Below are 26,665 nucleotides of genomic sequence, written 5' to 3'. Positions count from 1 at the left end.
TCTGGGGAAACCAGATTAGGTCATGTACCAATAAGAATCACACAGAGTACTGGCAACAAACACAGAGAACCTTCATTACTGAACCGTCCGAGAAAAGAACCGAAGAACCACTTCAATATAGTAGGGATCGGCTCAGAATAATTACAGGGTTGCTAACCGGTCATTGTTCGCTTAGAGGACACCTGAATAAAATGAGGCTGTACAACGGAGACCTCAGCTGATTATGCAACGAAGGGATAGAAACAGCTCTATACATCCTATGCGAATGTGAGGCACTGAATCACAGGAAGCAGGCACTATATGGACGTACAAAATTACGCCCAGAAGAATATGACTAACATCCAACACGGAACCTGTACAAACTAGTACAGGGGCTGCAGTGTTTTCTGGAGATTTGGACTAAATGGACAAGTCAGACAGCTCCCAAGGTACAAAAAAATGCCAATGCTAAAACAATAACCATTTAACTTTAATAACATATCAAAATTACCAACTATTGATCCAAAAACCTACTAGTGGATTCCTCCAACTACCTGTGGATTCTAAACTTGTTTCCAAAATTCACAAATTGAAATGGGGAGAGCTGCATATACGTGTCGATTGTGAGTTTTAAAAAACTAATTAATTGACATTTTTGATGCAGTCAACCAATGTAACCGGCACAAAGAGATAATATATGAAGAATATTCAGGTGAATGGGCAGGAGCATCAGCCTTGTTGTTGAATTCAACCCTAATAATGACAAATAATACAGTACAAACATACAGTTATAGTTACAGTTGTTATTTGTGTAGTTGTTAAAACTATCTCAAAATCTTTCTGGTTCAAAAATCATCCCTGCCAAATTTTCAGTTCAACTTCAGTTTTTAAGCTGATGAAATGTCGAAGATAGTTTGTTGATCACGATTGATTAGATATTGAACAGAATCAACGTCAGGAAATTGACAAGAGAAGTGAAGTTCAGTATCATCTGCATAATGATAAATGTTGCAAATATACAAATTGAAGAGTAAAGGACCAAGGATGGATCCTTGGGAAATGCTTCCAATTACGGGTAGAGATTTTGAAATAACGAATTCACAGAAAAATAAAAAAAGCTGAGTTTATTGCACAGAATGTTCACAGGATAGCTTCACTGTGGTCAAGAAGACTGAACAAGTGAGATCAGTTCGTCGATAGTTTTGAAAACGTCATCGATTATGGAAAGTGAAGCTGTGTTTGTATTCTGTCGGGTTCTAAAATCGGACTGCACGAAGGTGATGATTTGGTTTTATGAAGTTGAAAATTTAGTTCTTCATCAACATCTCAACTACTTTGGAAATGTATGGTAAGATGGTAATAGGCCTCAGATCAGAAGGGGATGGTGGCTTGCTGATTTCTTTGGTAAGGACAGGGGCGTCTCTTTTGATTTCTATTTGAATATTGGTACATAGTATGTTCCTTTTCCTCTTGGGACAGAACTGTCACTAGTCAACAATTTTCCTTTCAGAAGAAAATTTGAAACATGCCGCCGAGGCGCCTTTAGATCAATCGAGTCCTGGACACACAAAACCGGTATGTAAGTGATCTACTCGAATGATTTCAGCGTGGTCCTGCTGCTGGATAAACGAGAAACATCTGCAAGACTAACCTCTGTGAGGTATGACATAATTGTCTTATGAAATTCAATGTCCTCGCTTGGAACTTTGTTTACGAGATGGACCTGTTACTAGTTAACAATTTTACTCTGAGATGAAGGTTTTATACATGTAGGCGAGCCGCGCTGAAGTTCATATTTGAATTGAATGCCAGATTATTATCGAAGGATTTCGCAATATACTACAATTTTTGATCAGCGTTATCCTCATTTAGAATCGATATCTTCTGGTTTACACCTGCTACTCCATTTTTCGATTCAATCAGAATCAGAATTGAGAAAATTCAAGATGCCAGCCAAACAGGTATTCCTAGACTCATCAAGTTTTACCATGGTGATTTTTTCCTGTTTGTTATATTTGTTGTTCATATGAACGGTAATTCATTTTTTCATGTCCCTGCGAAGAAGTCATATAATACATTTTTTTTTACACCTAATTTTTTACTAGCTTTTCATCTGACAACATGGTTTAGACTTTCACGGCTGAGGTTTTCAGTGTCATTGCTTTTCGAATTTGAAAGCCGTGGATTTTTGGAATTTCTTCCTGACCTTATGGCTACGTTACGTGGATGAGACCTTCGTCATCTGGAAACATGGAAGAGACACCCTAAACCGTTTCCTGAACCACTTGAACGCCCAACACCCGAGCATAGAATGCACCAAGGAGATTGAGCAAGACCAACGGATAGCATTCCTAGATGTACTAGTAGAACGATTTGGTACCAGACTAACCCACAAAGTGTATCGAAAACCCACACACACAGATAGATACTTGAACGCACTATCGAACCACCATCCTAGCCAAAAGAGAGGAGTTATCTCCACTCTAACGGAACGGGCTCGGAAAATATGTGAACCAGAACATCTGGAGAGGGAACTGAAATACCTGGAAGTTACCTTGAGATCGAATGGGTACAGTGCCTACGAGACCAGAAGAGCCATGAGACCGAAGGGCACCACGGTTCAGAAAGCGAAAAAGGAACAGATGTGCATATCTACCGTTTGTCCCTAGGGTCACGGATAGAATTGGAAAACTATTGGGCAAACACGACATCAAAACAGTCTTCAAACCGACGAGGAAGATATAACAAAGCCTCAGGTCGGCTAAAGACAAAAGAGACCCATTATCAGCAGCAGGTGTCTATCGCATTCCGTGCCCTGGTGGAAAGGTATATATCGGAACCACTAAACGATCTATGGGAACTAAACTGAAACAGCATAAAAGGAACTACAGACTAGGCCAAACAGACAAGTCAGCTGTGACAGAACACGCACTGAGTGAAGAAGACCACAGAATTTTGTTTGAAAACACAAAACTAATTGCCTCCAACCAGGGATACCAAAGCCGACTGGTACGGGAGGCAATAGAGATCCACAAACACACGGATAATTTTGATAGAAAAAAAGAAGCGGTGAACCTCAGTCAAATATGGAACCCCATTTTAAGGAATTTTAGGATAACGAACAGGACAACAGGCAGCAAGATCATTGATGTTCCAGGTTCAAGTGCAGGTACGAATTCAGGTACAAATGCAGGTATAAATACAACTGATTACCTGACAAGGCATAAATACGCTTACGAAGCCTAAAAGGTAGTCATCGAACAGCAAGCCATGATGGTTAAACCTCCGAAGAAGCTAGCCACTCGCGCCAGCGAAACGTTAGGAAGAAATTCCAAAAATCCACGGCTTTCAAAGTCGAAAAGCAATGACACTAGATTTTCATCTGTTTTCATTATTTCAGCATTACTGAAGATAATGACGGAAAAAGTGGAAATAGTAATCATCCACATTTATGGTGGAGAGGTCATGAGGAAAATGTCTAATTCTGAAATATCGATGTCTACCATTGAGGGTGACTGTGTTTCATGTGAGTGAATCTTTATTTCTTTCGTATACTATATTGTGTAACGTTCTTATAATTCTGATTCAATTTCCCAACGAATGTTTGGAATACGAACGTGATGAAGAAAAAAGATTTTTTGTATCATTCAATATTCTTAAAAAAATATTGTATTTTTGTCGTACTGTTTTCGCGAGAATACAGTACAGTGGGGGTTTCTTCTTTCAGTTTATATCTGAAAGTACCTTCTGAGAATTATCAACACATTTTTGTGTAGAGTTGATTTAGAAATATTTGCTTTCTTTTTTCCTACAGAAGTTTTCAACTTTCTACTTCTCCAACAGCGAAGTAGAAAGCCAAAACATTTTTTTTTCAAAAACTAAATCTTTCTATAAATATATCCCTTCCAATGTTATCAAACTACTTTTGGAATTGAATTGCACGTTTGTATTCAAAATAGTAGAGCACAAAAATTAGCAATATATTTTCACTATGAAAAACGTTCCAGATGAAAAGTTTTCACAAAAAAATATTTCATTGATCTGGATTCCCCCAAAAAACTCTCGTATTCTGAAATAATTAACAAAAGCAGAACAATACTTTTAACAGCATCAAACCATTGGAAGTAACGAATGAATAATCAGAATCTACATAAGGAATTTAATTAAATTCTCTTCCTTTGACACCCGACCACGATGAAATAAAATACATCTCAAACAAGTTCGTTCATTCCATAATGAAGGCAAATGTGAAACAAAACAGATTCTGAACATCTAATCCAATCTTGAAAACATTACTCACATTTTCAGCAGCATCCAAGTCTTTGATGTTATTTATATAAATATCTCCGAGTAGAATCAACCCCTTGACGTGGTCCGGATGATACTTGACGAGCTGATTCAAAAAAGGCGCTGCCTCCAGGGGGCGCTGATCATCGGCCAGCAGCAAAGCCAGATTGAAGAGGGCGCTACGGAAGTCTGCCTTCAGATGGACAGCCCGCCTGAACCAGTGTTCGGCCTCCTGAATGTCCTTCTCATCCATGGCGAGCATCCCCAGGTTGAAGTGCACCCTCTCATTGTCAGGGTCCTTGCCTAATAGCTTCAGGAGGCGTTCCTTGGCGATTTTTCGCAGTTCTGGTCTTCCAAACTCTTGCAGGAGGATGGCTGAGTTCAGGAGTGCTTGCTCATGCTCAGGATCGAATTCCAGGGCCTTGTCTAGGTAGGCAAGGGCTTGAGAGGCTTTGCCTTGTTCCAGAAAAACTACACCGAGCTGTAGGAATATTACACAACTGATTTGTTAGTATGAAACAAGTCCATATGGTGATGGAGAGATTATAATGTATTCATACCGTTTTCCGTAAAATATATTTCGGAAAGAAATATTTAGCATCATTTATGAAAATGAATAAAATTGTTAAATTTTTCTTGACTCTTAGACCGTGACACTGACTATAACATACGTGCTCATATATCAATTTATGAATTACAGAAATGCATCTATTCCCAGTCTATTATAAAAATTAAAAACATTCCAGTATAAAATTCACAGAACATAGATATTTACATTATTATAAAACAGAACAACTCAATAATCTGTTGGAATGGACTTTCAAATCTGCATTTTTCGGAAAATCTGTATTTCAAAAAGAACTACTTGGTCATAATGAAATACCAAACGACATTGGGCGATTTTCCAATGCAACAAAATTCAAATTGGCTCACAAAATTATTTGCTATATTAATTCATATTATATTTGCTTCCACTAGAACTTCAAGATGGAGCAGAAAATATGTGAGAAAATGTTAAGCATAATGGTTTTCTCAAAAAATTATCTGATATACAGGATACACTGTAGGAGCATGGCTTATTAAAGTCAAAAAGTTATTTTGTTTTCCATATTCGAGTTTTGTCAAAAAAGTAGGTAACTTCAGAAAATATCAATTGTATTTTCATTTAAGGATTCTGGAAACAAACGAAAAATAACATAATTTCCATTTCAGTTTGTTTATCAATTGATTTCTCACATTATGGAACGTCCCTGGGGTAATTTCGTTGGTAACTTTTGTCATCCCATCTATGAGTTCTATAATGAAGTGCAATTTATGTAACTTTCACTTTATATTTCACCATATCAACACAAAATATCCAACGACATCATATCAGGCGAACAAGCAAACCATTTCTATCTACCGATATGGATAGAAAATTTATTATAATATTACCTAATTTTTTTCAGTACCATCTTTTTTTTTTTTGATTGATCAGAAAGACAATACTGTCTGACAATATGTTGAATTATTCTAAGGTGTTTTTATGCTAATCCTTCACCAGGACCTGACGGTATAAGACTTCAATGGGGACTGGATATTCTTATGCCGCACCTGGTTGGAATATTCAGAGACTCTCTAGCTTTGAGGTAGATCCCCACTAAGTGGAGAAAAGTACGAGAAGTATTTATACCCAAACCAGGTAGGATGGACTACACCTCATAAAAAGCATTCCGACCAATAAATCTCACATCGTCCTTCTTAAAGCCTATGGAAAGGATATGTGAGCGGTACATAAGAGATGAAGTACTAGTTCACAACCCACTTCATCCAAATCAGCATGCATACACTCCGGGAAGGTCTACTGATTCGGACTTTCACCATGTGGTTGACAGAATCGAGAGATCATTGGACAACAAAGAATCCACCCTGGATATATTCACTGATATCGAGGATGTGTTTGATGAAACAATCTTTCCAACAATTACCCAGCAACTACACTCCAGGAATGTACCCCTAGTAGTAGGAAAATGGATACTCAACGGCAAAAAGACAATATGTGGCTTATGAGCAATGTCGGTGGACAGTGGGACGCGCATGGCGTCTTTCACCCCATATTGTCACCTGGATCTATACTGCCAATAATAAGACCTAAGTTAACGTACGGAGCCATTGCATGGGGACCGAAAATTCTGTGAGCAACGGCCATCCAAAAATTATATCAAACACAGCGACTGGCTTGTTTAAACATCACAGGAGCTATGAGAACAACACCAACTGCGGTTATGGAATTGATTACGGGTCTGACCCCTTTCGACTTGTACGTTGAGGAGGTTGCGTTAATGGCCATGTTACGATTGCGCACGGCTGCAGGCAACCAGAGGTGCAATTGAACCCAGGTTTGTGTTTAATAAACCCTACAAAATACAAATGAAATAGAACACAGAGTCAGATGCTACAAATAGAATACGAATATATACACAAATCCTAAAAACCAAAGAAGGTTCTGAATGTGGAGTATACTCCAGATCACTAAGCCTAAGTATTGAGTAGAGAATGGGAAAAATACCAGCGTGGTTCAAACAGAACTGTCTGGTATCTCAATCGCCACAAGAGAAATAACCAGGAAAAGAATTTCTGGCAAAAACATAACAATCTGCACTGACAGCAGACAAGCCCTATTAGGCAACAGAACTTGTTACCTTAGGGCTAGTACTAGAGTGCCACCAACATTTAGCCAAAGCCTCGGTAGATAATAACATTATCCTGAGGTGGGTTAAAGGACACGACAGGAGTAAAGGTAATCGCATTGCCGACTATTTAGCCAAGGAAGCGGCTTGAATAAGGGTTTTAGGTCCCAGTGGCACCTACGGCCTGATGACTTCGACAATTGCGGAACTAGCCAAATGTTACACCCTTAAATGATGTGATGGAATCAAAGGATGCAATCTTGCCAGAATCACCCTGGGCGAACCTGGGAATGTGGCGCCGAAGATATATCTGGTGATGACCAGGAAAAATATATGTTTAACAGTAGGATTTCTGATTGGACACCTCCATAGTAGACTAGTGGACACACCTCTATGCGGGAAGTGTGAACAGGAAGATGAGCCTGTCAGGCATGTCCTATGCGAGTGTCTGGAGTTATCGTCAATAAGAGTGTGTGTTCGGCGAGTCTTGGCCTACACCTGCCGATATAAAAGAGATGTCTCCCAGTGACCTGTCCACTTTTCTGGAAAGAACACGATGGACGATGACCTAGGAGGACAACTCCTCATGAGGATGTACAATGGGTCACATGTGACCTAAGTGCTGTGGGCCTACACTCACCTACTCTACAGATACATTTACAGATACTTATCCTCTTCATAACATAAATGAGCAGACCATTGGCATAACTCACGAAATTATCTATGAAGCATTTCAAAATGTGTTGAATCTATGAACATATTTCATCATTGTCAATGAGTGAAACTGAAAAGAGTTTTGAATAATAATTCCAGATAAATTGTATAAGTCGTTTGTTGGCGAATTCTGAAATTCAAATATGAATTAGCATATCCTTCAAAAAATTAAAAATTTTTGTGTCACTTGCAGATAGGTAGGTTGTTAACATTTTGAAAATGATGCCGTTTTATGTGAATTTTGTCCAATCTAAAATCTTATTATGAAGTAGTGGGGACATTTCACGTCCACACTGTATGTGAAAATATTGCAGTTTTGATGATATCAGATATATTTGTATCGAATTGAGGACCTTCTTTTCTTGGGAGATGATATAAAATCTATGAAATAACAAATGAAATTTTAAATTGAAAATAATAGTTGAAAATAACAATTATATCAAGCAAAAAACACTGAAAATGAATTACAATAAAATGAAAAATCAAGCAAAAAATTGAAAATTGAAATGAAATGAGAAATTGAAAATCCAACGAATTCAAGCCAAGTTATTTCACGACGTTTCGATTGTTAGTATCCACCATCGTCTCCGAGTGACGACTGAAGAAACAGTCATCACCCGATCTACAACGTGTTTCTCTATACAATAGCTTTTTCGAGCGTTCGCATTATTATTAACGCTTGAGAAAGCTATTGTATAGCAAAACACGTGTTGCGGTTTTTGTGAAATCCTTCATAGTGAAAATCATACAATAAACTGTAATAATACGTTATAATATAGATTTTCATCAAGTATCGGTCAGTTCTGTTCAATGAATTGTTCAATTCTTTTTTCTTTTCCAATTTATTTTCAGGGTTTTTTGCTTAGTATAATTGTTATTTTCAGTTATTCTTTTCAATTTTGATTTTCATTTGTTATTTCAGAGATTGCGAATCATATCATATCATTAATGAAAGTCCGAACTAATGAAATTGACCCAGTTATAACCCAGACACGATTATTCAATTTTCAATTATTTGCTTTATTTTTCATTTTACTGTAGTTTCTCTTCAGGGTTTTTTGCCTAATATAATTGTTATTTCCAGCTAATCTTTTCAATTTTAATTTTCATTTGTTATTTCAGACATTTGAAATTATACCATATTAGACAATGGAAGTCCGAACTGAAGAAATTCAACATGTAACATTGTTAACCACCTTGAAATAAAACTATACAAGTTATGTGAAAATAATGTTGATCCTATCTTTCCGGAAACAAAAATGTGAAAATCGCCACAAATTACCACCCCAATTGAAAACAATCATTATCACTTCACAATTCACCGTATTCTTGTATTTGTAAATTACTTTCGGAATTTGAATGTTTCGAAGTGCTTGGTTGTGAAAAAAACTTGATGTGAAGAAAGCTTTTTTTGGAAATTGACAAACAATTGCTTTCTTCACAGAATAACTCAAAATCCATTGACTATACGCAAAGTTATTAAAAGAGGACCATTTTCTGCAACATTACGAAAATGCTCATTATACAGGATTATACAGAAAAAAACATAAGTAGAGATTTTTCAAGCACTTCAGAAAAAGTTTTATGACTTTCATTCAAAAAAGGCATGTTTTTTGTTACCCTATTGAAATTTCCAATTTTGACGTCTGATGAATAAAAACCAAATTTCAATAAAGTATTACTGCAATTTAATTGGGTCTACTGACTCCGTAAACCAACCAATATTTTTAGTTTTCATCAAGTTTATTTGCGAAAAAACGGTGAACATTTTGCACCCACAAGATGGTGTGATTCTTAAATCACAAAAAAAAATATTATCTGAAGCACTCAATCGCTATATTCTTCGTGAACCTTCACCCTCGATAAAAATCGCCTCTAAAAGAAGAACGTAAACTCATAAGCCTACGACTCACATTGTAATAAATATCCGGATTGTTGCTATCATACAAAAGAGCTCTTTCGTAAACCTCTTGTGCTTCCTTTGTCCTGTTCAGCTTTATCAATATATCCCCTCTGTTAATATATGCTTGAGTGTAATCTGCCCTCATACTAATCGCCTGTCGGTACAACATATCCGCTTCTTCCAGCCGGGTAGAGTTTTTCGAGATCAAGTTGGCCAAGTTCAGGAAAACGTTTAAGTGATTCGGGGCTATTCTCGCTTGATATGACTCCCCCGGCTTTGCCTTCGGGAGGAGAGATTTCGCCTTCAAGTAGGCCTCTTCGGCTTCTTTGAACATCTTGAGATGGTTGTAGGTGCGGCCTACGTTGATGTGAGCTCCTGGAAAGAGGATTATCAAAGGAACATCGATAAAACTTATAAAGAAATGAAAAGTTCACTACAGAAAAATGTGGATTCATTATATGGTGGTATAAGTTGTATTGTTGTGGTCTTAATTGATTTTCAGACTGGCTCAACCACCTAATATGAGAAACAGTGTGATATTTTTAAAAATTTAAAACAATTATTTTAATTTTATTTGAGTCATCTTTCTGTTTTTTCTATGTACGATTGTTTCCGTGATTTTAAACTTCACGAGTGTTCTTATGTCCTTTAGATTCAATAACATATTGAGAAAAGCAATTTTAACTTTTCGTAAATATCTCATTACACTTTAGGGCCAATGAGCCACACAAAACTTGAACATAAAACAATTTAATTTACTTCTTCCCTCATTAACGGGTATGAATATTTATCGTATTGCAGGCAGGAAGATTTGATCTAGGTGTTGGTTCTGCTAAATATCAATTTTTGATTCTCTTTCTTATCAATCCAAAAAATTTAGAGTTACAAAAGTATTGTTTCAAAAGAATTTCGAACCCTTTAACTCACCAACGTCATCTTCTTGAACGCTAACGGCAGTCTTGAAAAACTTCAGCGCCTCCTGAAAATTTCCCTGACTTTCTAAGGCATGCCCTACATTATTGAACAACTTAGCGTTTTTCTGGTTGACCCTGAGTCCCGACATGAATATTGTATACTCGTTTTCCCAGTCCCAATTCCTCAAGTACGTCTTGCTGCCGTGGCACAAAAGAAGCAGGCAGAGGAACAGGTAAACCAGCTGTTTTCCTTTAGTTTGAGACAAAAGGTGAAAACCGTATCCTACCAGCATACAGAAGCCCATGGAGGGCATGTAGAGGACTCTTTCTGCTACGACGAAACCTACAGGAAAAAAGAGATTCGAGGCTGGAATGAAGGGTAGTACCATCATCGAGGTTCCCTAGAAATGAAAAAATGGTTTTAGTAATAAACAATTATGTTGATTGCTGATATTTTTTGTAATTTTTTTGGAGAAAGATGGAGTTGGGAAAAGACCAGTATTTTTTGGATCACTGAATGTCATCTTCTGGAGATACTGGGATGCAGAAATGTGATTCAACAAATAATTGTATTCCAAAGAATCTAATTTGTGTGAATGTATCAGATTTTATGAGTTCTACAAAAAATGTCTAAACTAAGTTATTTCATTGAACACGTTGGATATTCAGATACTGGTGCTGTATAACGGCAGTATCAGTATCTATATTCCAAGTATCACGGTAATATAAGCGAAACTCTCTTTTATGCATGCATTCGATTTCGAGTAGCAGTAGTAGTATTCACGTTTTTGATACTTAGCACAGTAATGTGAAAGAATGAGTTTTTAATATTATTGATAATGACAACCATCAACTTTCGAAAGGCAGATGTATCGGTAAGAACCCAAACAATCCAGATATAGTTTCAGTTATTATCACATATCAGCATTCATCACAATCATTTTGAAAATTTGATGAACTACCTCCCTCAACATTTTCTTATTCATTTGTAATTTTATTTCTCGTTTTCAACCCTTCTTGGTATGAATAGATGTTTTGTATCATTTGAATTGCTGAAATTTCTTCCACCATAGTTTTGGAATGACTTGTTAGTGCCGCTTGTTGGAAAGTTCTTACTCCATATATTCATCATCTAGTTCTATGACATTGAGAGTTCAAAAATTATCACTTTTGGTTTAAACGGATAACAAACAGAAGGAGGATCAACTGATAGTTTATTTGAATTTCCATTTCAATATTTTCTCATTTTTTTTTCTGTTAGGGTAGTGAAAGAGAATAGAGAATTATTCACTTACGAAAGGTGGGAAACTGTGCAGTTATCAAGAAAACGGCTCAAAATGACGATAATTCACTTTCTTTCTGAGATATGACGGAATTCAAATGTCTGTCGAATATTGTAAAGCCATTGTGAGAATAAATTTCTCACAATACAACACCCCTCCTGTCTATTCAACGGATTGGAAAATATTCATCCAATACACATTGAACAGCAACAAGAATTGAGGTTACCTCAAGTTTGTCTTGCCACGCATGAGAACTGTCAGAAACTATCTGGCTACTGAGGAAATCCCCTCTAATAATTATCCAAATAACATATACGATTTTGGTTTTGAAACTATATCGTAAATACAGATCAAATTTATTCCAGTTTAAGAGTATCCGTCGGAGAGGTTTTACACATTTGGTATCTTTTGTTTGAAGGTGACAATGTTTCATGATGAATTTCACTAGTTTGGACTCCCATTGTCTAATATATAAAATGATTTGAAATCCCTGGAACAACTAAAAAAGAAGAATAAAAAATGAATAGCTGAAAGTAACAATTATATTGAGCAAAAATAACCTGAAATGTAAGTATAGTGATATAAAATACAAGTAAAAATAAAACGATTCAACAAAAAATAAAGAAACAAAGAAATAAAAATGAAAATAAAACTGAAAAGTTAAGAGATTCCAAGCTACGTTAGTTCACGATGTTTCGATTGTTAGTATCTACAATCATCTTCGGGTCATGACTGCACCGATTCCTCCTGATTACTATTTATGGGTCGTTCGAGTACTTTCACTCATCCCCGCTCTCCATTTTTTTCCCTTCACTGGTTCAGTGGGAGATGACCGTTTGGCGAAAGTTGACCATTTTTCGCTTGATGATGAGTTTCCATATGTTGCGTATTTCTAGGCTGGCTCGGCTGAATACGTTGTTGGACAACATGTATGCGGCTTCCTTGAATTTTCTCCTAAACCAATGTTCCTCTCTGTGTGAGATCTCAGCTTGGGACCACTCGATGTTGTGTTGATGGGTCCAAACATAGTCTGCTATTCCTGATTTGCTGGTTTCCCTTCGCTGTGTATGTTTCTCTTAGTTTCACCAATATAGGATTTTCCGCACTCACAGGGTACCCAGTAAATGCAATTCTTGGAATGGCAGTCCGCGTTTGGTGGCCTGGTTTTCGTGAGGCTGCTACGGATAGTGTTACCGGATCTGAAGCAGGTTGTGATGTTGTACATGGAACCAATTCTGCTTATCCTCGCAAGGAAGAGAAGCCGTCACAACCAGTGCTTGTACTTCCCTACATCAGAGGATTATCGAAAAGGATAGAAAGAATTGGTTCCAAGTACAATATCAGAACCTCCTTCAGATTCGGTAACACTATCCGTAGCAGCCTCAGGAAAACCAGGACACCAAACGCGGACTGCGATTCAAAGAATTGCATTTACCGGATACCCTGTGATTACGGAAAATCCTATATTGGTAAAACTAAAAGGCTATTGAATGTTCGTATTGCCAAGCACAAGAAACACACACAGCGAGGGGAAACCAGCAAATCAGGAATAGCAGACCATGTTTGGACCCATCAACACAACATCGAGTGGTAACAAGCTGAGATCATACACAGAGAGGAACACTGGCTTAGGGGAAAATTCAAGGAAGCCGCATACATGTTGTCCAACAACTTACTCAGCCAAGCTAGCTTAGAGATATGCAACATATGGAAACCCATCATCAAGCAAAAAATAGCCAACTCCCGCCAAACGGTCATCTCTCACTGAACCAGTGAAGCGGAAAAAAATGGAATGCGGGGATAAGTGAAAGTACTCGAATCACCCATAAATAGTCATCTCTCGGATGAATCAGAGCAGTCATCACCCGAAGACGATTGTAGATACTAACAATCGAAACGTCGTGAACTAACGTGGCTTGGAATCTCTTAACTCTTTATTTTTATTTTCATTTTTATTTCCTTTTTTTTGTTGTTGAATCGTTCTATTTTCACTAGTATTTTATTTCACTTTTATTTCATTTCAGGTTTGCTTAACATAATTGTTATTTTTAGCTATTCATTTTAAATTTTCCTTTTTTAGTTGTTTCAGGGATTTCAAATGATTTTATATATTAGACAATGGAAGTCCGAACTAGTGAAATATATTTGGTATCTGTTACCTGCCAAAGCCACTTTGACCCAAACTTCATAATAGATCATATCGATCAATGATGAAGCCAAAAAAATAGTGTGTGTGTACTAATGTACGCATGTGAGAAGTTATACTTCGTTTTTTTTTATTTCTCGCTGTGATTTATTTGATTATTCGTTAACTAGCTAGCTTCAGGGCCCTCCTTGAGAAGACTGGCGGCCCCTTAGTAGAGAAATAAAGTGTTTTTATAAGAAAAGTGACTGAGAAAACTTAGAGGGGCAGCCTTGTCTCGATCAAGACAGCTGCGCCCCTCAACGAAGATTCTGTTCACTATGAATACTAGGAGTCTGACCAAATGAGCTTAACTGAGAAGCAACGGCCATATAAATCAAAGAAGAAGAAGCTAACTTCAGGTTGTCGGTTTTTCGTGACGAATTTTTCCCTAACGCGCCAAAAGGAACATAATTAAAAAAAGTTCAAACTCCTATAAATAGCGGAGGTCTGACTTACACGTGTTTTTAGACTAGTGTATTCTATACTTCATATCAATGAACTTGCTTTTCCATTCCACATAATTTCAATCATACTCTATAATGTTTCCAGTTTGTATCAACTTCAGATATTCATCAAAGTTTTTAGTGTTACTGGTAGATACAGCTCCATACAACACATTTAGAACAAAATAGAAGACGACATTATTCATTTGATATTAATCAATGTAATATTGATTTTCTACCATATTCAATGAGATGAGAATGGACTTGACAATATATTTTAGGACGCAGATTCGACAAACTTTCCAAATTGACCAACATTTCACTACCTTTCCCATTGAAAATAATTTTGGAAAAACAACACACATGTTGTCATTCACTTCGTAATTGATACCCGTATTGTACTGATTCTGAACAAGACGAAATACATTCAGGGCAGAAACTTTTGATTAGAATCCACAGACAGAAAAGGATTTTTCCAACAAAAAAAGAAAAAGGTATTGACAAAGTTCTTTTGTCATTTGATTGTGATTCAGTTGAAAAATATTTTTTGATCTTTCCACGTATACATTGACGCAGTTACATCAGAACAAATATTGCTCTCCTAACTATTTTACAATCAAAGAATTGGAAAATGTAACTAATACCAAGGATGATAACCTAGAAAGTGCATTTGGTGTATCAGTTCATCAACTCAGATCTGGTGTGCATCCTAGATTCATTAAATCATCATATTTGTCGAAAAATTATGCAGTTCATAGCCAGCTCCATCTCATAAGAAAATATATAACTTGAAAATAACAATCTTTTCCACTCCACTAGAAAACTTGTCGAACGAAATTTCAATATGACCGAAGTACTTATTCTGAAAGACTTTTGGTTAATGCGTTGGACAGTTGGGACTAATTGATGTTATTCTGTATTTCGTTTTCTTAGTGCAATAATTTGGCGAATTACTTATGTTCAGAATAAAATATGTTTAAAATATGTTTTTTTGGTCAACCAGCTCTCGCACCCCTACGAACGACAACCCTCAGAAGTCGAAACTTATGCGAGCTAAGGACTAACGAGGTTTTACCTTTTATCATAGTCATGGGCAAAATGGTAAGTATTATTTTCAAAACTCAATACTTTAAAGTTTTATATCCAATGAATTTTTGATAATGTCACTTTTATTATTATTTTCTGTTCATTCAATATGCTTCGAATTTTTCATCCTTCAATAATATCGCGTCTGTAGATGTATTAAACGGCAACAGGGTAAAAATTAATAGAACTATGAGAAATTATGAAACTTATTACTGAAAATGTTTTCAGCGCTGGGCTATTACTTATTTTTTCACAAGGCCGTTTTTTTTATTCTTCATTATCGTGCACGGTATATGGAAATTATTCGACTGTTTTCGTTCCTATCGAACGATCTGAACGAAATACATGGTAATAATACCAAGCTGGTATATTCGGTATGCTGATGATGAATTCTCCGAACTAGACAGAAGTTGAATATTTCATAAACTCGTAGATGATTTTGAGTTCCGCATCTATTTGATGTAATATGAAATTCCGACATGATTCACTATTTCGAATATCTGAGATCGAAAAAAGGTGCTGTTTTTTATTTTCATTGTAATTTTAGTTCTGAACTGTTATTTAAAAAAGAATAAAGATGGTCCCCTGGAATATGTTGTCTATCGACTCCTTTTTTAAGTAGTTCAACTGTTTTTCTGTTGTCCAAACTTGTTAATTAGTTTGAGTTCAGGTACCAACCTCAAAATCTTACGAATAATTACCACGCTCAGCATTAAAAACATATTCAACAACATATTCGATATAAATGAGCTTTGACCATTTTGGAGAATGAATGATGAAAAATATATGAAATTTTCAGTGGGGTTTATTGATCAATATAGTGCAAAAATATCAGTTTGGTGTTAGGCCAATTGTTCTCGAAAAAAGTTATTCAACTTTCACACCAAAGGTTCCAATCTCATCGTTATTGATGGACTGACACCTATCAAAAAACAACTACTCCCCTGGCTAATACCATGTTGGGCGTTGGATTATATCCTGAATGAATTGTTCTTGTAGATAATTTGATTCAGGCAGTCTCAAAGTATGCCCACTTACTTTATATACAGTATTCTTTCTATTCTTTCCTCATATGAGGAAGTTGGGCAAATTCGGAGTTGGTTACCTCGTTCACAGGCATATGAGGCGATGACAAATATGTTGTTTGTCAGTCACTTCAGCCTAGTTCGAGAAAAGATACTTTGGAAGAATTTGATTTTCAATTATGGGTAATCATCAACTTTATGTTAATGACAGACACTACCTTTCACTGACGAGTGGCCAAACAGCCCAAAACCGTTCTGCAACTGTGTTCCAATAATTGAAAATCGATTCCGGCAGTACTATCGCCAACTTCTTGCACTCACACCTGTCGGATGTAATACAACACCTCTCGCCCAGGGGAGTAGTAGTTTTCTCTAGGTGTCAGTCGATTAACCTACAGAGTAGGTGAGTGGAGACTGTTCTGAACGAATTGATCTCATAGATGATTTGATTTATAGCCAGTCCCAAGTATGCTCACTTACTTTATGTATCAAATTTCTCTGAATTCAGAATATTTGTATCTGTCAAATATCTGAGAATTATATATTCCAGTCTGTTTTATTCAAATACCACAATTCTTTGCAAAATTACGTGATTGAGTGTATTTTCAAGCTACCTGTTTCGAAAAACTTTGACTTTTTATTTAAAATGAATACTCACCTTGACCAAGCATTCCTCAATATTTCATTAGTTCGGACTCCTATTGTCTGATGTTACATAAAATGAAAGGAGAATTGAAAAAGAACAGCTGAAAATAACAATTATATTGAGCAAAAAAAAGCATGAAATGAAATAATCGTGAAATAAAATATAAGAGAAAATAAAACAATTGAACAAAAAATTAAAATAAAAACTCAAGACATTCCAAGAAAAGTTACTTCACGACGTTTTGATTGTTAGTATCCACAATCACACGAAGATGATTGTGGATACTAACAATCGAAACTTCGTAACTTGACTTGAAATCTCTTAACTTTTTATTTTTTTCTTAATTGTTCCATTTTTACTTTTATTTTATATCACTATTATTTCGTTTCAGGTTTTTTGCTGAATATAATTTTTATTTTCAGTATTCATTATTGATTCTAATTTTTTATCAGTTCTTTCAGAACCTAGAAATTCCTCAATATCTTATGTCGCTGATTCAGATACTCTACGAATGGTACTTTATAGGTAAATCAGTTATTTGAAAATTGCAAAAATGGAAACTGAATTTGCATTGGCTGAAAATTTGTATTAGTTTACTCGATGAAATATCCATTTACTTTTAAACTCAATTATTTGTTTATTAAATACTGTTCCTATGTTGAAATTGTATGTTTCTTGGGATCAGTAAACGTTAATTGAATATTTCATTGGAATTTTATTTCCCAAATGTAATCTATCGATGTCATAATTCAATTCATGCGCTGAAGACAAGAGATGTTTTTTTAATTGAAAATCCAGTCTTTTATTCTATTATCGAAATGTCTGTTAGATTGACCAATGGAAAAGTTGACATCAAAAACCAACATATTAGTTATCACTCATTTCTGATCTATCAGATATTTCGACTTCATGTTTTAAATCAGTTTGCTGGAATTAAAATGAGTTTTTTGATCTTGAACTAAATTTCATTTCCCAAAATCAAAGTGATATTTTTTTATATGTTCGCCAAAGTGGGATATTATTTGGAGTTGGATAAACCTCGTTCGTAGTTTGTCTCTGTTTTCTTCAAAACACACGTAGATATAACATACAACTTAGTATATCTCACCACAGCTCTGCTGTAAGGGTTAAGTCGATACATTTTGAAATTTTCCGCTTCGATACTGAATCTAACGACGTAGATTGGCAATATTCTAGTCTCTTTTATGATGAGACTTATTTCAATTCATTTGAAGGATATTTCAGCGGAAGGCCAATAAAAATAAATGATTCTTAATTTTTCAGAATGCTTCATTTTCGAAAATTAACAACAACAGGTTCCTTGGATATAATTTAACGATTCTAACTTGTTTCATTTGTTTTTTCATGATATAGTTGAAAATTTTTTGCCAAAAAAATTATTCTATCAAATTTGTCTATTTCTAGTCATGTGTGTCGAAATAACCAATAAAACCATCATTACACTGATAACTACCCATGGATAGTTTTCACGGGTAGTTATCACTTATGTCATGACATTGCTAAGCAACCAACACAATAAAGTTGTTTGACATTTCATTAATTCAATTTATTTCGAAAATGTCACTTCCTCGCTTTGGTGTTCAAAATGATGCGGCAATTGACAAAATCATTGAAGAAAATACACCAAAAAATACTGTCAATAGTAAAAAATACACTTGGAAAATATTTATGGAGTTTTGTGACGCCAGAAAATATGAATTGGATGGAAATCGTACTCTCGAAGAGCTTGCATTAATACTCAAGGATTGGGCGATTAATATGAGAAAAAAGGATAGCACAGAGTTTAAGGAGGCTACTGTTAAAACCGTATGGAATATAACAAGCAAATTATTACAAGAAAAGTATTACAAGGAGTATGATATCATGCTAGACCCCTTTAAAAGTGTTGCATTCAAACAAGCGCGGAATGCACGCGACGCAGCACGAAGAAATTTACAAACAGATTCCACTAAACGCAAAACAAGCTCAGTACCATTAACTTCAAATGAAATGAGTAAAATTATAAACTTTTGGGATGAAAATACCCCTATAGGACTCCTACGCAAATTTTATCACATAGCAGCGGTGGAATTGGCTTGGAGAGGTGGTGAAGGTGCTGCTTGCTTAGTTGATTATTTTCATATCAAAAAGGACAACAATGGATCTCCAACTAATAGGATAGAATATAATCCAATTTTCAGTAGAACCTGCCAAGGAGGTTCAAAGAACTGCGCCTCTAGCAAATGGTTAGTTCAAAATAGTGATAACAATGCTTGTCCTGTCAGATTATTCATTAAATTATTATCAAAACGAGGCACAAATATCAAGACAAATAGACTATTTTTAAGGCCAAATCGTCACTGGATACGAAACAGAGGAAAATAACCAATCACTCTAATAGAGCAACTGCAGTCAGTCAACTAGCTAAGAGTGGAGTTCAAGAACAGCAATTGTTGAAAATTACTGGGCACAATAATGGAAATTCCATAAAACCTTATTTGAATATTGATCAGGAACATCATAACCAAATAATCAATAGTATGCGTGGAAACACCTATGCAGTAACCGAGGCAAATACAGCAAGATCAACGGAATATCATTATACGAATTGTTCTTTTAATAACTGTGTGTTCAATAAATAATTTTGTTCGAATTGCAAAAAATTTTCTCAACGAATATCCCTCGAACATTGATAAATAACTCATAATTTTATCACAACTTCCTCAAGCACGTTATTTTAGGTAACATCCCTCCGTATTCGGCGTCGGGATGTTACCAAATAACGTGCTTTCGAAAACTGTGATAAAATTATTTCGTTAGTTATCAATATCCTTGGGATATTATAGCTGATAATCAGTTGGGATAATTCCCAAGTAGACTTGAAACCTCTTGAGTGAAATGAAAACAATACCACAACTGTTTTTCAAACTCCTATCAAATAGTCATTGAAAGATGACTTCAAATAAGTCCTTACACCCAAATGAGGACCTTTTATACACATCTGAAAGACGATAATTTCAATAATGAGGCTCATTGAGCGATTGTTAGTCAATGAGTACTTACAGTTCTCAGTACTATTATATTATTGTGTTATTATGGCCATATTCCTTATTGTTATATTGCTAACTACTTGTTATTATTTCAATACATCCCTGGGTTCGACTTATTACGTAAGATCATAAACAGCGGAATTTTTGAAATATGACCTCTTCAGGCGTCTAAAAGCATGTTGTACCAACGATTTCAAATGTTTTTCTACTTCATTCACTTTGAACCAATCATTACAAGTTTGACAGCACATTGGTAATGGCTCATTCAGAATACACGTCTGTTTTAAATTTTCTCTCCAAATTCTCTGTAAAATCAAAATAAAAATCATAATTTCAGTGAAATTATTGTTCAACAGTTTGTGGGTTGGTAATGGATCTAGTTATATCCGTGTATCAACACCTCTTTGTTTTAATTATAGCTGTCATACAGTATCTCGTAAAAATTCAAAATGAGTGATAACGATCAAGAAATTTGTGCTAACCCACCAGATATTACCGAGCAAGCAAATATTACTATGAATAATTTGATGCCAGCAAAATCAAGAGAAAAATAATAATTTAATTTCGAAAATTATATGAATTGGAGAGAGATGAAAAACTTCTTCGTTTTCCGACAAGTTTATTTCGAAGATTTAGCAAAAACTTCGAAACCATCGTCAATATGGGCAATTTACTCAATGCTGAGAAAAACCCTGAATGTCAAGAAAAATTTGGACATCAGCAAATATTCCAAATTACGTGCCTCGCTAAAACACAAATCTGATGGTTATAAATCGAAGAAATCGTCGACGCTCACCAGTGAACAAATTAATCAATTCATTAAGGAAGCTCCAGATAGCAAATATTTGTTTTCGAAGGTAACACAACTCCGCGTTTTTTCTTCTATTAATTTTTTATGAAACTTTTGCAACAATTTTTGAAATACTGAGATACAACATGAAGGTTAAAATTGAATTATTCAGCCTCACCAGCCAACAGTCAATCATATTCCATTTGCCAGACGCCTCTAAAGCAAAGCCTACTGCCGTTAATTCTATGAACTATACTAGCCAAACAACAGGATATAAAAATATTCTTCAGACCAAAAAATACCTGTTTGCATTCGTTTTTGATATTATTATATTATTTAAAACTCTTCGAATTAATTTATTCACTCACAAAGTGAATACCAATTTTGTTCAGTACTCATCACTATCAGACAAAATATCGGTAATCGCCAGAGTAGGGTAGTGGTAAAATGAATGATATAACAATTTAAATTGATTTCTAGGTTGCAGTGATTATTGCAATTTCTGGAGCATGCCGAAAAACAGAACTGAAAGATATGCAAATAGATCATATTAAAGATATGGACAAAGAACTATACATCAAAGTACCGGACACCAAAACTAAAACCGAAAAGTCATTTATTGTTTCTGACAATTTCATAATATTACAAGAACCTGAGAACAAAAATGTTGACAAGTACCATTTTTTTTCATTATCAAAATGGGAAATGCTTTGGTCAGGTTGTTAGACTTGATAAGTTGGGTGACCAACCAAAAATTATTGCCAAATTTTTACATTTGGAAAATCAAGAAATATATACTGGACACTGCTTCAGAAGATCATCAGCTACCATCCTAGTTGATGGAGGGGGTGACCTTATAGCATTAAAGCGCTATGGTGACTGGAAAAGTCAGACCGTGGCCGAAAGTTATGTAGATAATTCTATGGCATCCATGAGAAACACATCAAATGTATTTATAAATATTATTGAAAACATTTGTATTCCCACTGTTTCAAATTCTCAACAAAACCGAATAAGACTGTCTTCCACCCATATCGACGGCGCAATATCATTAAATAAATGTAATAATGTGACTATAAATGTAACAAAAATGAACCCTAATAAAGTAATTTGTAGGAAATATTGTCACCAATTTTTTAATCATTTTATTTTGTTCTGACTGACTGACTGAATGAATCTTATTATCCAAAGCCACAATCTCAAACGAATATATTGTACCATTTCTTTATACAGTCAGTCGTAGAAAAAGTATATTACACATCTCGAGGATTAGGTCAATTGCGTCCACTCGCGAATTATCGCACCCGGCTAACGCCTCGTGCTTACAATTTTTCGCTCGTGGGTAATAGGTTTCTTATCCTACTTGGTACGTAATATACTTTTCATAAGTTCGGACTACCATTGTCTAATATGATACAAATTGATTTGAAATCCCTGAAGGAATCAGTAAAAAATTAAAAAGGTTAGATGGGAAAATAAAAATTATATCAAGCAAAAAACTGAAATTACAATGAAATAAAATACCAGCAACAACCAAAAAAACAAAAATACAAGATGAAAATTAAAAAACAATATTACCAAGAAATGAAAATTAAATGATTCCAAAGCAAGTTACTTCCTGAAGCACATCAACAACGTAAGTCATTCCATTGATTTCACGATGGAGAAGTCCACAACGAATTGCCATTCTTAGACGTATTGGTGAAGAGAACCGACACTGAATAGGAAACATCTGTATATCGAAAACCCACTCACACAGGACAGTATCTGAACCAGGAATCCAACCACCAATAATCGACTAAGAGAGGAATCATCAAACTACTCTAGATCGTGCTTTCGGGCTTTACAATAGGAACTGGGCATCATCAAAAATGACCTTCAACGGAATGGTGACTCCAAAGTGATGGTAGAACATGCTTTAGCTAGAAGACTGCAAGCGCTCCACAAGGAAGAGAAGCCGCTACAACCAGTACTTGTACTTCCCTACATCAGAGGATTGTCGGAAAGGATAAGAAGGATTGGGTTCAAGTGAAACATCAGAACCTGTTTCAGATCTGGGAACACTATCCGTAGCAGCCTCACGGCCACCAAATGCGGACTGTGATTCCAAGAATTGCATTTACCGGATACCCTGCGAGTGCGGAGAATTATACATCGGTGAACCTAAGAGGCCATTGAATGTTCGCATTGTCAAGCACAAGAAACACACAGCGAGGAGAAACCAGCAAATCAGGAATAGCGGAGCATGTTTGAACTCATCAACATAATATCTAGTGGGATCAAGCTGACATCATCCACAAAGAGGAACACTGGTTTAAGAGAAAATTCAAAAAAGCTGCATATATATTGCCCAACAACGCATTTAGCCAATCAAGCGGAACACGACAAATTTCCGCCCAAAGTTCAGTTCCCGCTAAAACCGATGAAGGTGTGAGATAAAAGAGAGGATAGATGAAAGCACTCGAATGACCTATAAATAGTCAGATCTCTGAGGAATAAGTCCAGTGATCACATGAAGACGATTGTGGATACTAACAATCGAAACGTCTTTGAAGTAACTTGGTTTGGAATCTTTTCATTTCAATTTCCTTTTCTTCTTAATAATTTTTTAATTTTCATATCGTGTTGATAGTTTCAATTTTTTTCATTTTTTGATTGTTGCTTATATTTTATTTCATTGTTATTTCAGTTTTTTTGCTTAATATAATTGTTATTTTTTCAGCTGACCTTTTTAATTTTTTTACAGATTCTTTCAGAAATTTCAAATCAATTTATATCATATTAGATAATGGAAGTCTGAAATAATGAAATGCACTATTAAACATTGTCAACCATTTTCAACCAAATGTAATATACTGTTTTTATTCATTTTGGGGCCGTTTATATTCATTGAGCGATACTAGGCGTTTTACGTTTACGAAATCGGATATATGAACCATGTTATATGAAATTAGTTATTATGGTTTACTCATATACTTGTGATGCACATTTAGGAAACTTTGCATAACCGGAGTTCTATCCCAACACTAAACCGCTATTTTAAACACCTCGACACGTGTTTCAATCACCAAGTCATCATCTTCAAGTGGAAGATTAAACTACCTCTTGAAGATGTTCACTTGGTGATTGAAATGCATGTCGAGGTGTTAAATACAACGGTTTGGTGTTGGGATAAATCTTTGGTAATATCCACGGTCCACTTAGTTTAACCAATATACTTTTTGTCGCAATCTCGATAGCTTCGTTTCCGTGAATTTAAGGTAACCCAACAGTTACAATAGTAACTTTTACATTTTGAATCAAAGCATTGGTGTATTTTGGTTCATACTAAATAAATGAAAAAATTGAATATTCGACTTGCTGATTGCTACCAATTATTAGATCATTGACTTATTCGGAAAACACGGTGTGTATTTTAGTTCAGCTTCAGAGGCTCCTGAAAAAGATTTCGTATAGTGAAACATCAAAACATATTTCGGTGTTCCATGAACTGTTTTCAATCGACTGCAATTTTCTTTTCTTATAAAATTTTCTCTGAAAGAATCACTTACCATAATAATGACCATACTCTGTTGCTTATTCTCCGTGGTGAACGCCCTGATCAGCAATGCGATCAAGAATCCGTAGGCAGCGACAGTTGCCAAATTCCTGATATCAAAAAACGACGTCACTAGAGGCACCGTTCCCATTGTCCAATCACAGCACAAATTGCAGGGAAACAGCAGCAACCACAAGTTTACGCTAATCAAGTAGTGGTAGGTCAATTGTCTGGTGGGCGTAGCAGCAACAGATGCAGGATTATCGAATCTTGTAAAAACCGGCAGTTGGGAGCCCATAATTTGAAGTCTCGCCAAGAGTAGACAGAATGTGGTCGAGGCAAGAAGGGCCAGTCTCTTGGTGGCTTTGCCAGACCACGGGTAGGGGGATTTCGAGATGATTGCGGTTCTCAGCATGTATTTTAGTTCCGGAAGGCGGACCTGGAAATATGAATGAGAAGGGTTAATTTATATGTTGTGTCTGGTAATGTGCGAGGGATGGGAAATTTGCTTGTATGATTACAAATTTCGTGGCAAAATTTGACTAATAGTAACGTGTTCGTGAGGCGTTCATATAGAAACTTGATATAGCATCTTGGAATATCACCAATTCAACTATTTCTGAACCCCAGTCTCAAATCCATAATTATTCTTCTTTGAAATCTTCATAACAAAGGTATGTATGAGATTTGAATGAATATAGTTGGAAAAACTAAAAAACACGCTTTTAAAGAATATCGAACTATAAAGTTAAGTTTTTTTCAAGTAAGCTTAAAACAATAACAAACGAAAAATACTATTATTATTGTGAAAAAAGCGACGGGCGCTTGTTATACAAGAAATATGGCACAAAGTGCCCACGCTTTTTTCACAATAATACTACTATTTTTCGTTCGTTATTGTTTTAAGCTTACATGAAAAGATATTTTCCACTTTTTAGATCGATGTTCTTTGAAAGCGCGTTTTTTAGTTTTTTAAACTATAAGTATTCATTTTTCATTTGATAGTTTCGTATGCTATTAAAACGTGTTTTTTAGTATTTTCAAACTATATTTATTTTATCTAAACTTTGGAATCAATTAGGCGTATATTGTTTAGAAAAATGACAACTGATATTTTCCGGAGAGGGAGCCTAAAAATCAGCTACCAAGCCCAAGGCAGCATACGCGCAAAGGAGGGTTACAAATAAGGCAGCAGGCGCGCACGTTAATGAAAACATATACTTTTTTCAAATGAATAAATACATGTAAAGTGAGTTCGAATTATATCAAGGTGGTTACTTACAGCGCCATCAGCCCGCGAGTAGATCAAGCAATAATGTCGATATATCAAGGAAGTTACGTACAGCGCCATATGCCCGCGAATAGATCAAGCAATAATGTTGATCATTCTGTCAAATACAGATCTCGAGCTTGAGAGTTATAAACAAAGAAACATATGTACATACATACACGTGAAGCTAATAAAAGCGTGTTGAAAATACTGTTTGGGTTTGATTTGCAGTAAAATTCATAATAGTTGAGCATTCACCGAATAGTACTGAGAAAATCCCACAATAATTCTAGTCTCGTCACTAGAGAAAATATATAGCAAAATTAAAAAACATCAATGAAACGTTATACACCTTGGACACAAACATCGCAGAATGATGAACACCAATGAAAGATATCTGTGTCCAATCAGCGATGTGAGCCCAAAACCATCTACACAAAATAATCGAATAAAGAGTACTGATTACTTACAAGAAACGCGTTCATACTTGCTTCAAAAACATTTCAACATATTTGACAACGAAGCAGACAGAAATTTTTCAGTTAACAAATTTATGTTCAAATTAACAGGTCGACTATTTCTCTTGGCATCTGGAGTTTCGAAGAGCATTACGATAATGCCCAAAAACTAACTTCAAGCTAATATTCCGTGAGATTCAAATTTCCCCAGTACAGTTCCTAGGGAAATATCGAAACTTCCGATATGGAAATTCCTAAATTCAAAATTCCTTAAAACTTCACAGTAGAAAACAAAGTATTAGATAAATGAAAAATTTGAATTTAAACATAAATTTATATATTTATAGTTATGATGTGAAAGTTGTATATTTAGACAGACTCTCATTCTAAAAATTTCTTCTAGGTCCAAGAAAGTATCATGTGCA

General features: G+C 35.5%; 2 protein-coding genes across 3 annotated transcripts in view; one reads left to right on the top strand and one right to left on the bottom strand.

The window, feature by feature from the left end:
* Positions 1 to 26,665, bottom strand: part of LOC111504189 (protein O-mannosyl-transferase Tmtc3) — a 211,923-nt gene that overhangs the window by 49,537 nt on the left and 135,721 nt on the right. Inside the window, exons 6-9 of one of the 2 annotated variants that reach the window (XM_074169908.1) lie at positions 24,526 to 24,951; positions 10,480 to 10,867; positions 9,563 to 9,927; positions 4,280 to 4,747 (exon numbers count right to left, since the gene is read on the bottom strand). In XM_074169908.1, coding sequence (XP_074026009.1) covers positions 4,280 to 4,747; positions 9,563 to 9,927; positions 10,480 to 10,867; positions 24,526 to 24,951 — 1,647 coding nt within the window. The remainder of the gene's footprint in view (positions 1 to 4,279; positions 4,748 to 9,562; positions 9,928 to 10,479; positions 10,868 to 24,525; positions 24,952 to 26,665) is intronic. The other variant, XM_074169909.1, reaches the window with a different exon arrangement.
* LOC141480104 (uncharacterized) lies at positions 20,607 to 22,364 on the top strand. The gene is made up of 2 exons (XM_074169910.1): positions 20,607 to 21,041; positions 21,455 to 22,364. Exons 1-2 carry the CDS (start codon positions 20,760 to 20,762, stop codon positions 21,698 to 21,700), a joined length of 528 nt encoding a protein of 175 aa, XP_074026011.1. The 5' UTR covers positions 20,607 to 20,759; the 3' UTR covers positions 21,701 to 22,364.

This window comes from Leptinotarsa decemlineata, unplaced genomic scaffold, assembly GCF_025532065.1.
Source record: "Leptinotarsa decemlineata unplaced genomic scaffold, Ldec_3_MD MMD2_P_RNA_scaffold_6, whole genome shotgun sequence".
Classification (NCBI taxonomy): domain Eukaryota; kingdom Metazoa; phylum Arthropoda; class Insecta; order Coleoptera; family Chrysomelidae; genus Leptinotarsa; species Leptinotarsa decemlineata.
This window is presented reverse-complemented; position numbering and strand designations above follow the sequence as displayed.

Excerpts from the sequence above, each read along its gene's own strand:
- LOC141480104 (XM_074169910.1), top strand. The coding sequence starts at position 20,760 with ATGAATTGGAGAGAGATGAAAAACTTCTTCGTTTTCCGACAAGTTTAT. Across the intron at positions 21,042-21,454 it reads GCAAATATTTGTTTTCGAAG|GTTGCAGTGATTATTGCAAT; the intron begins GTAACACAACTC and ends ATTGATTTCTAG.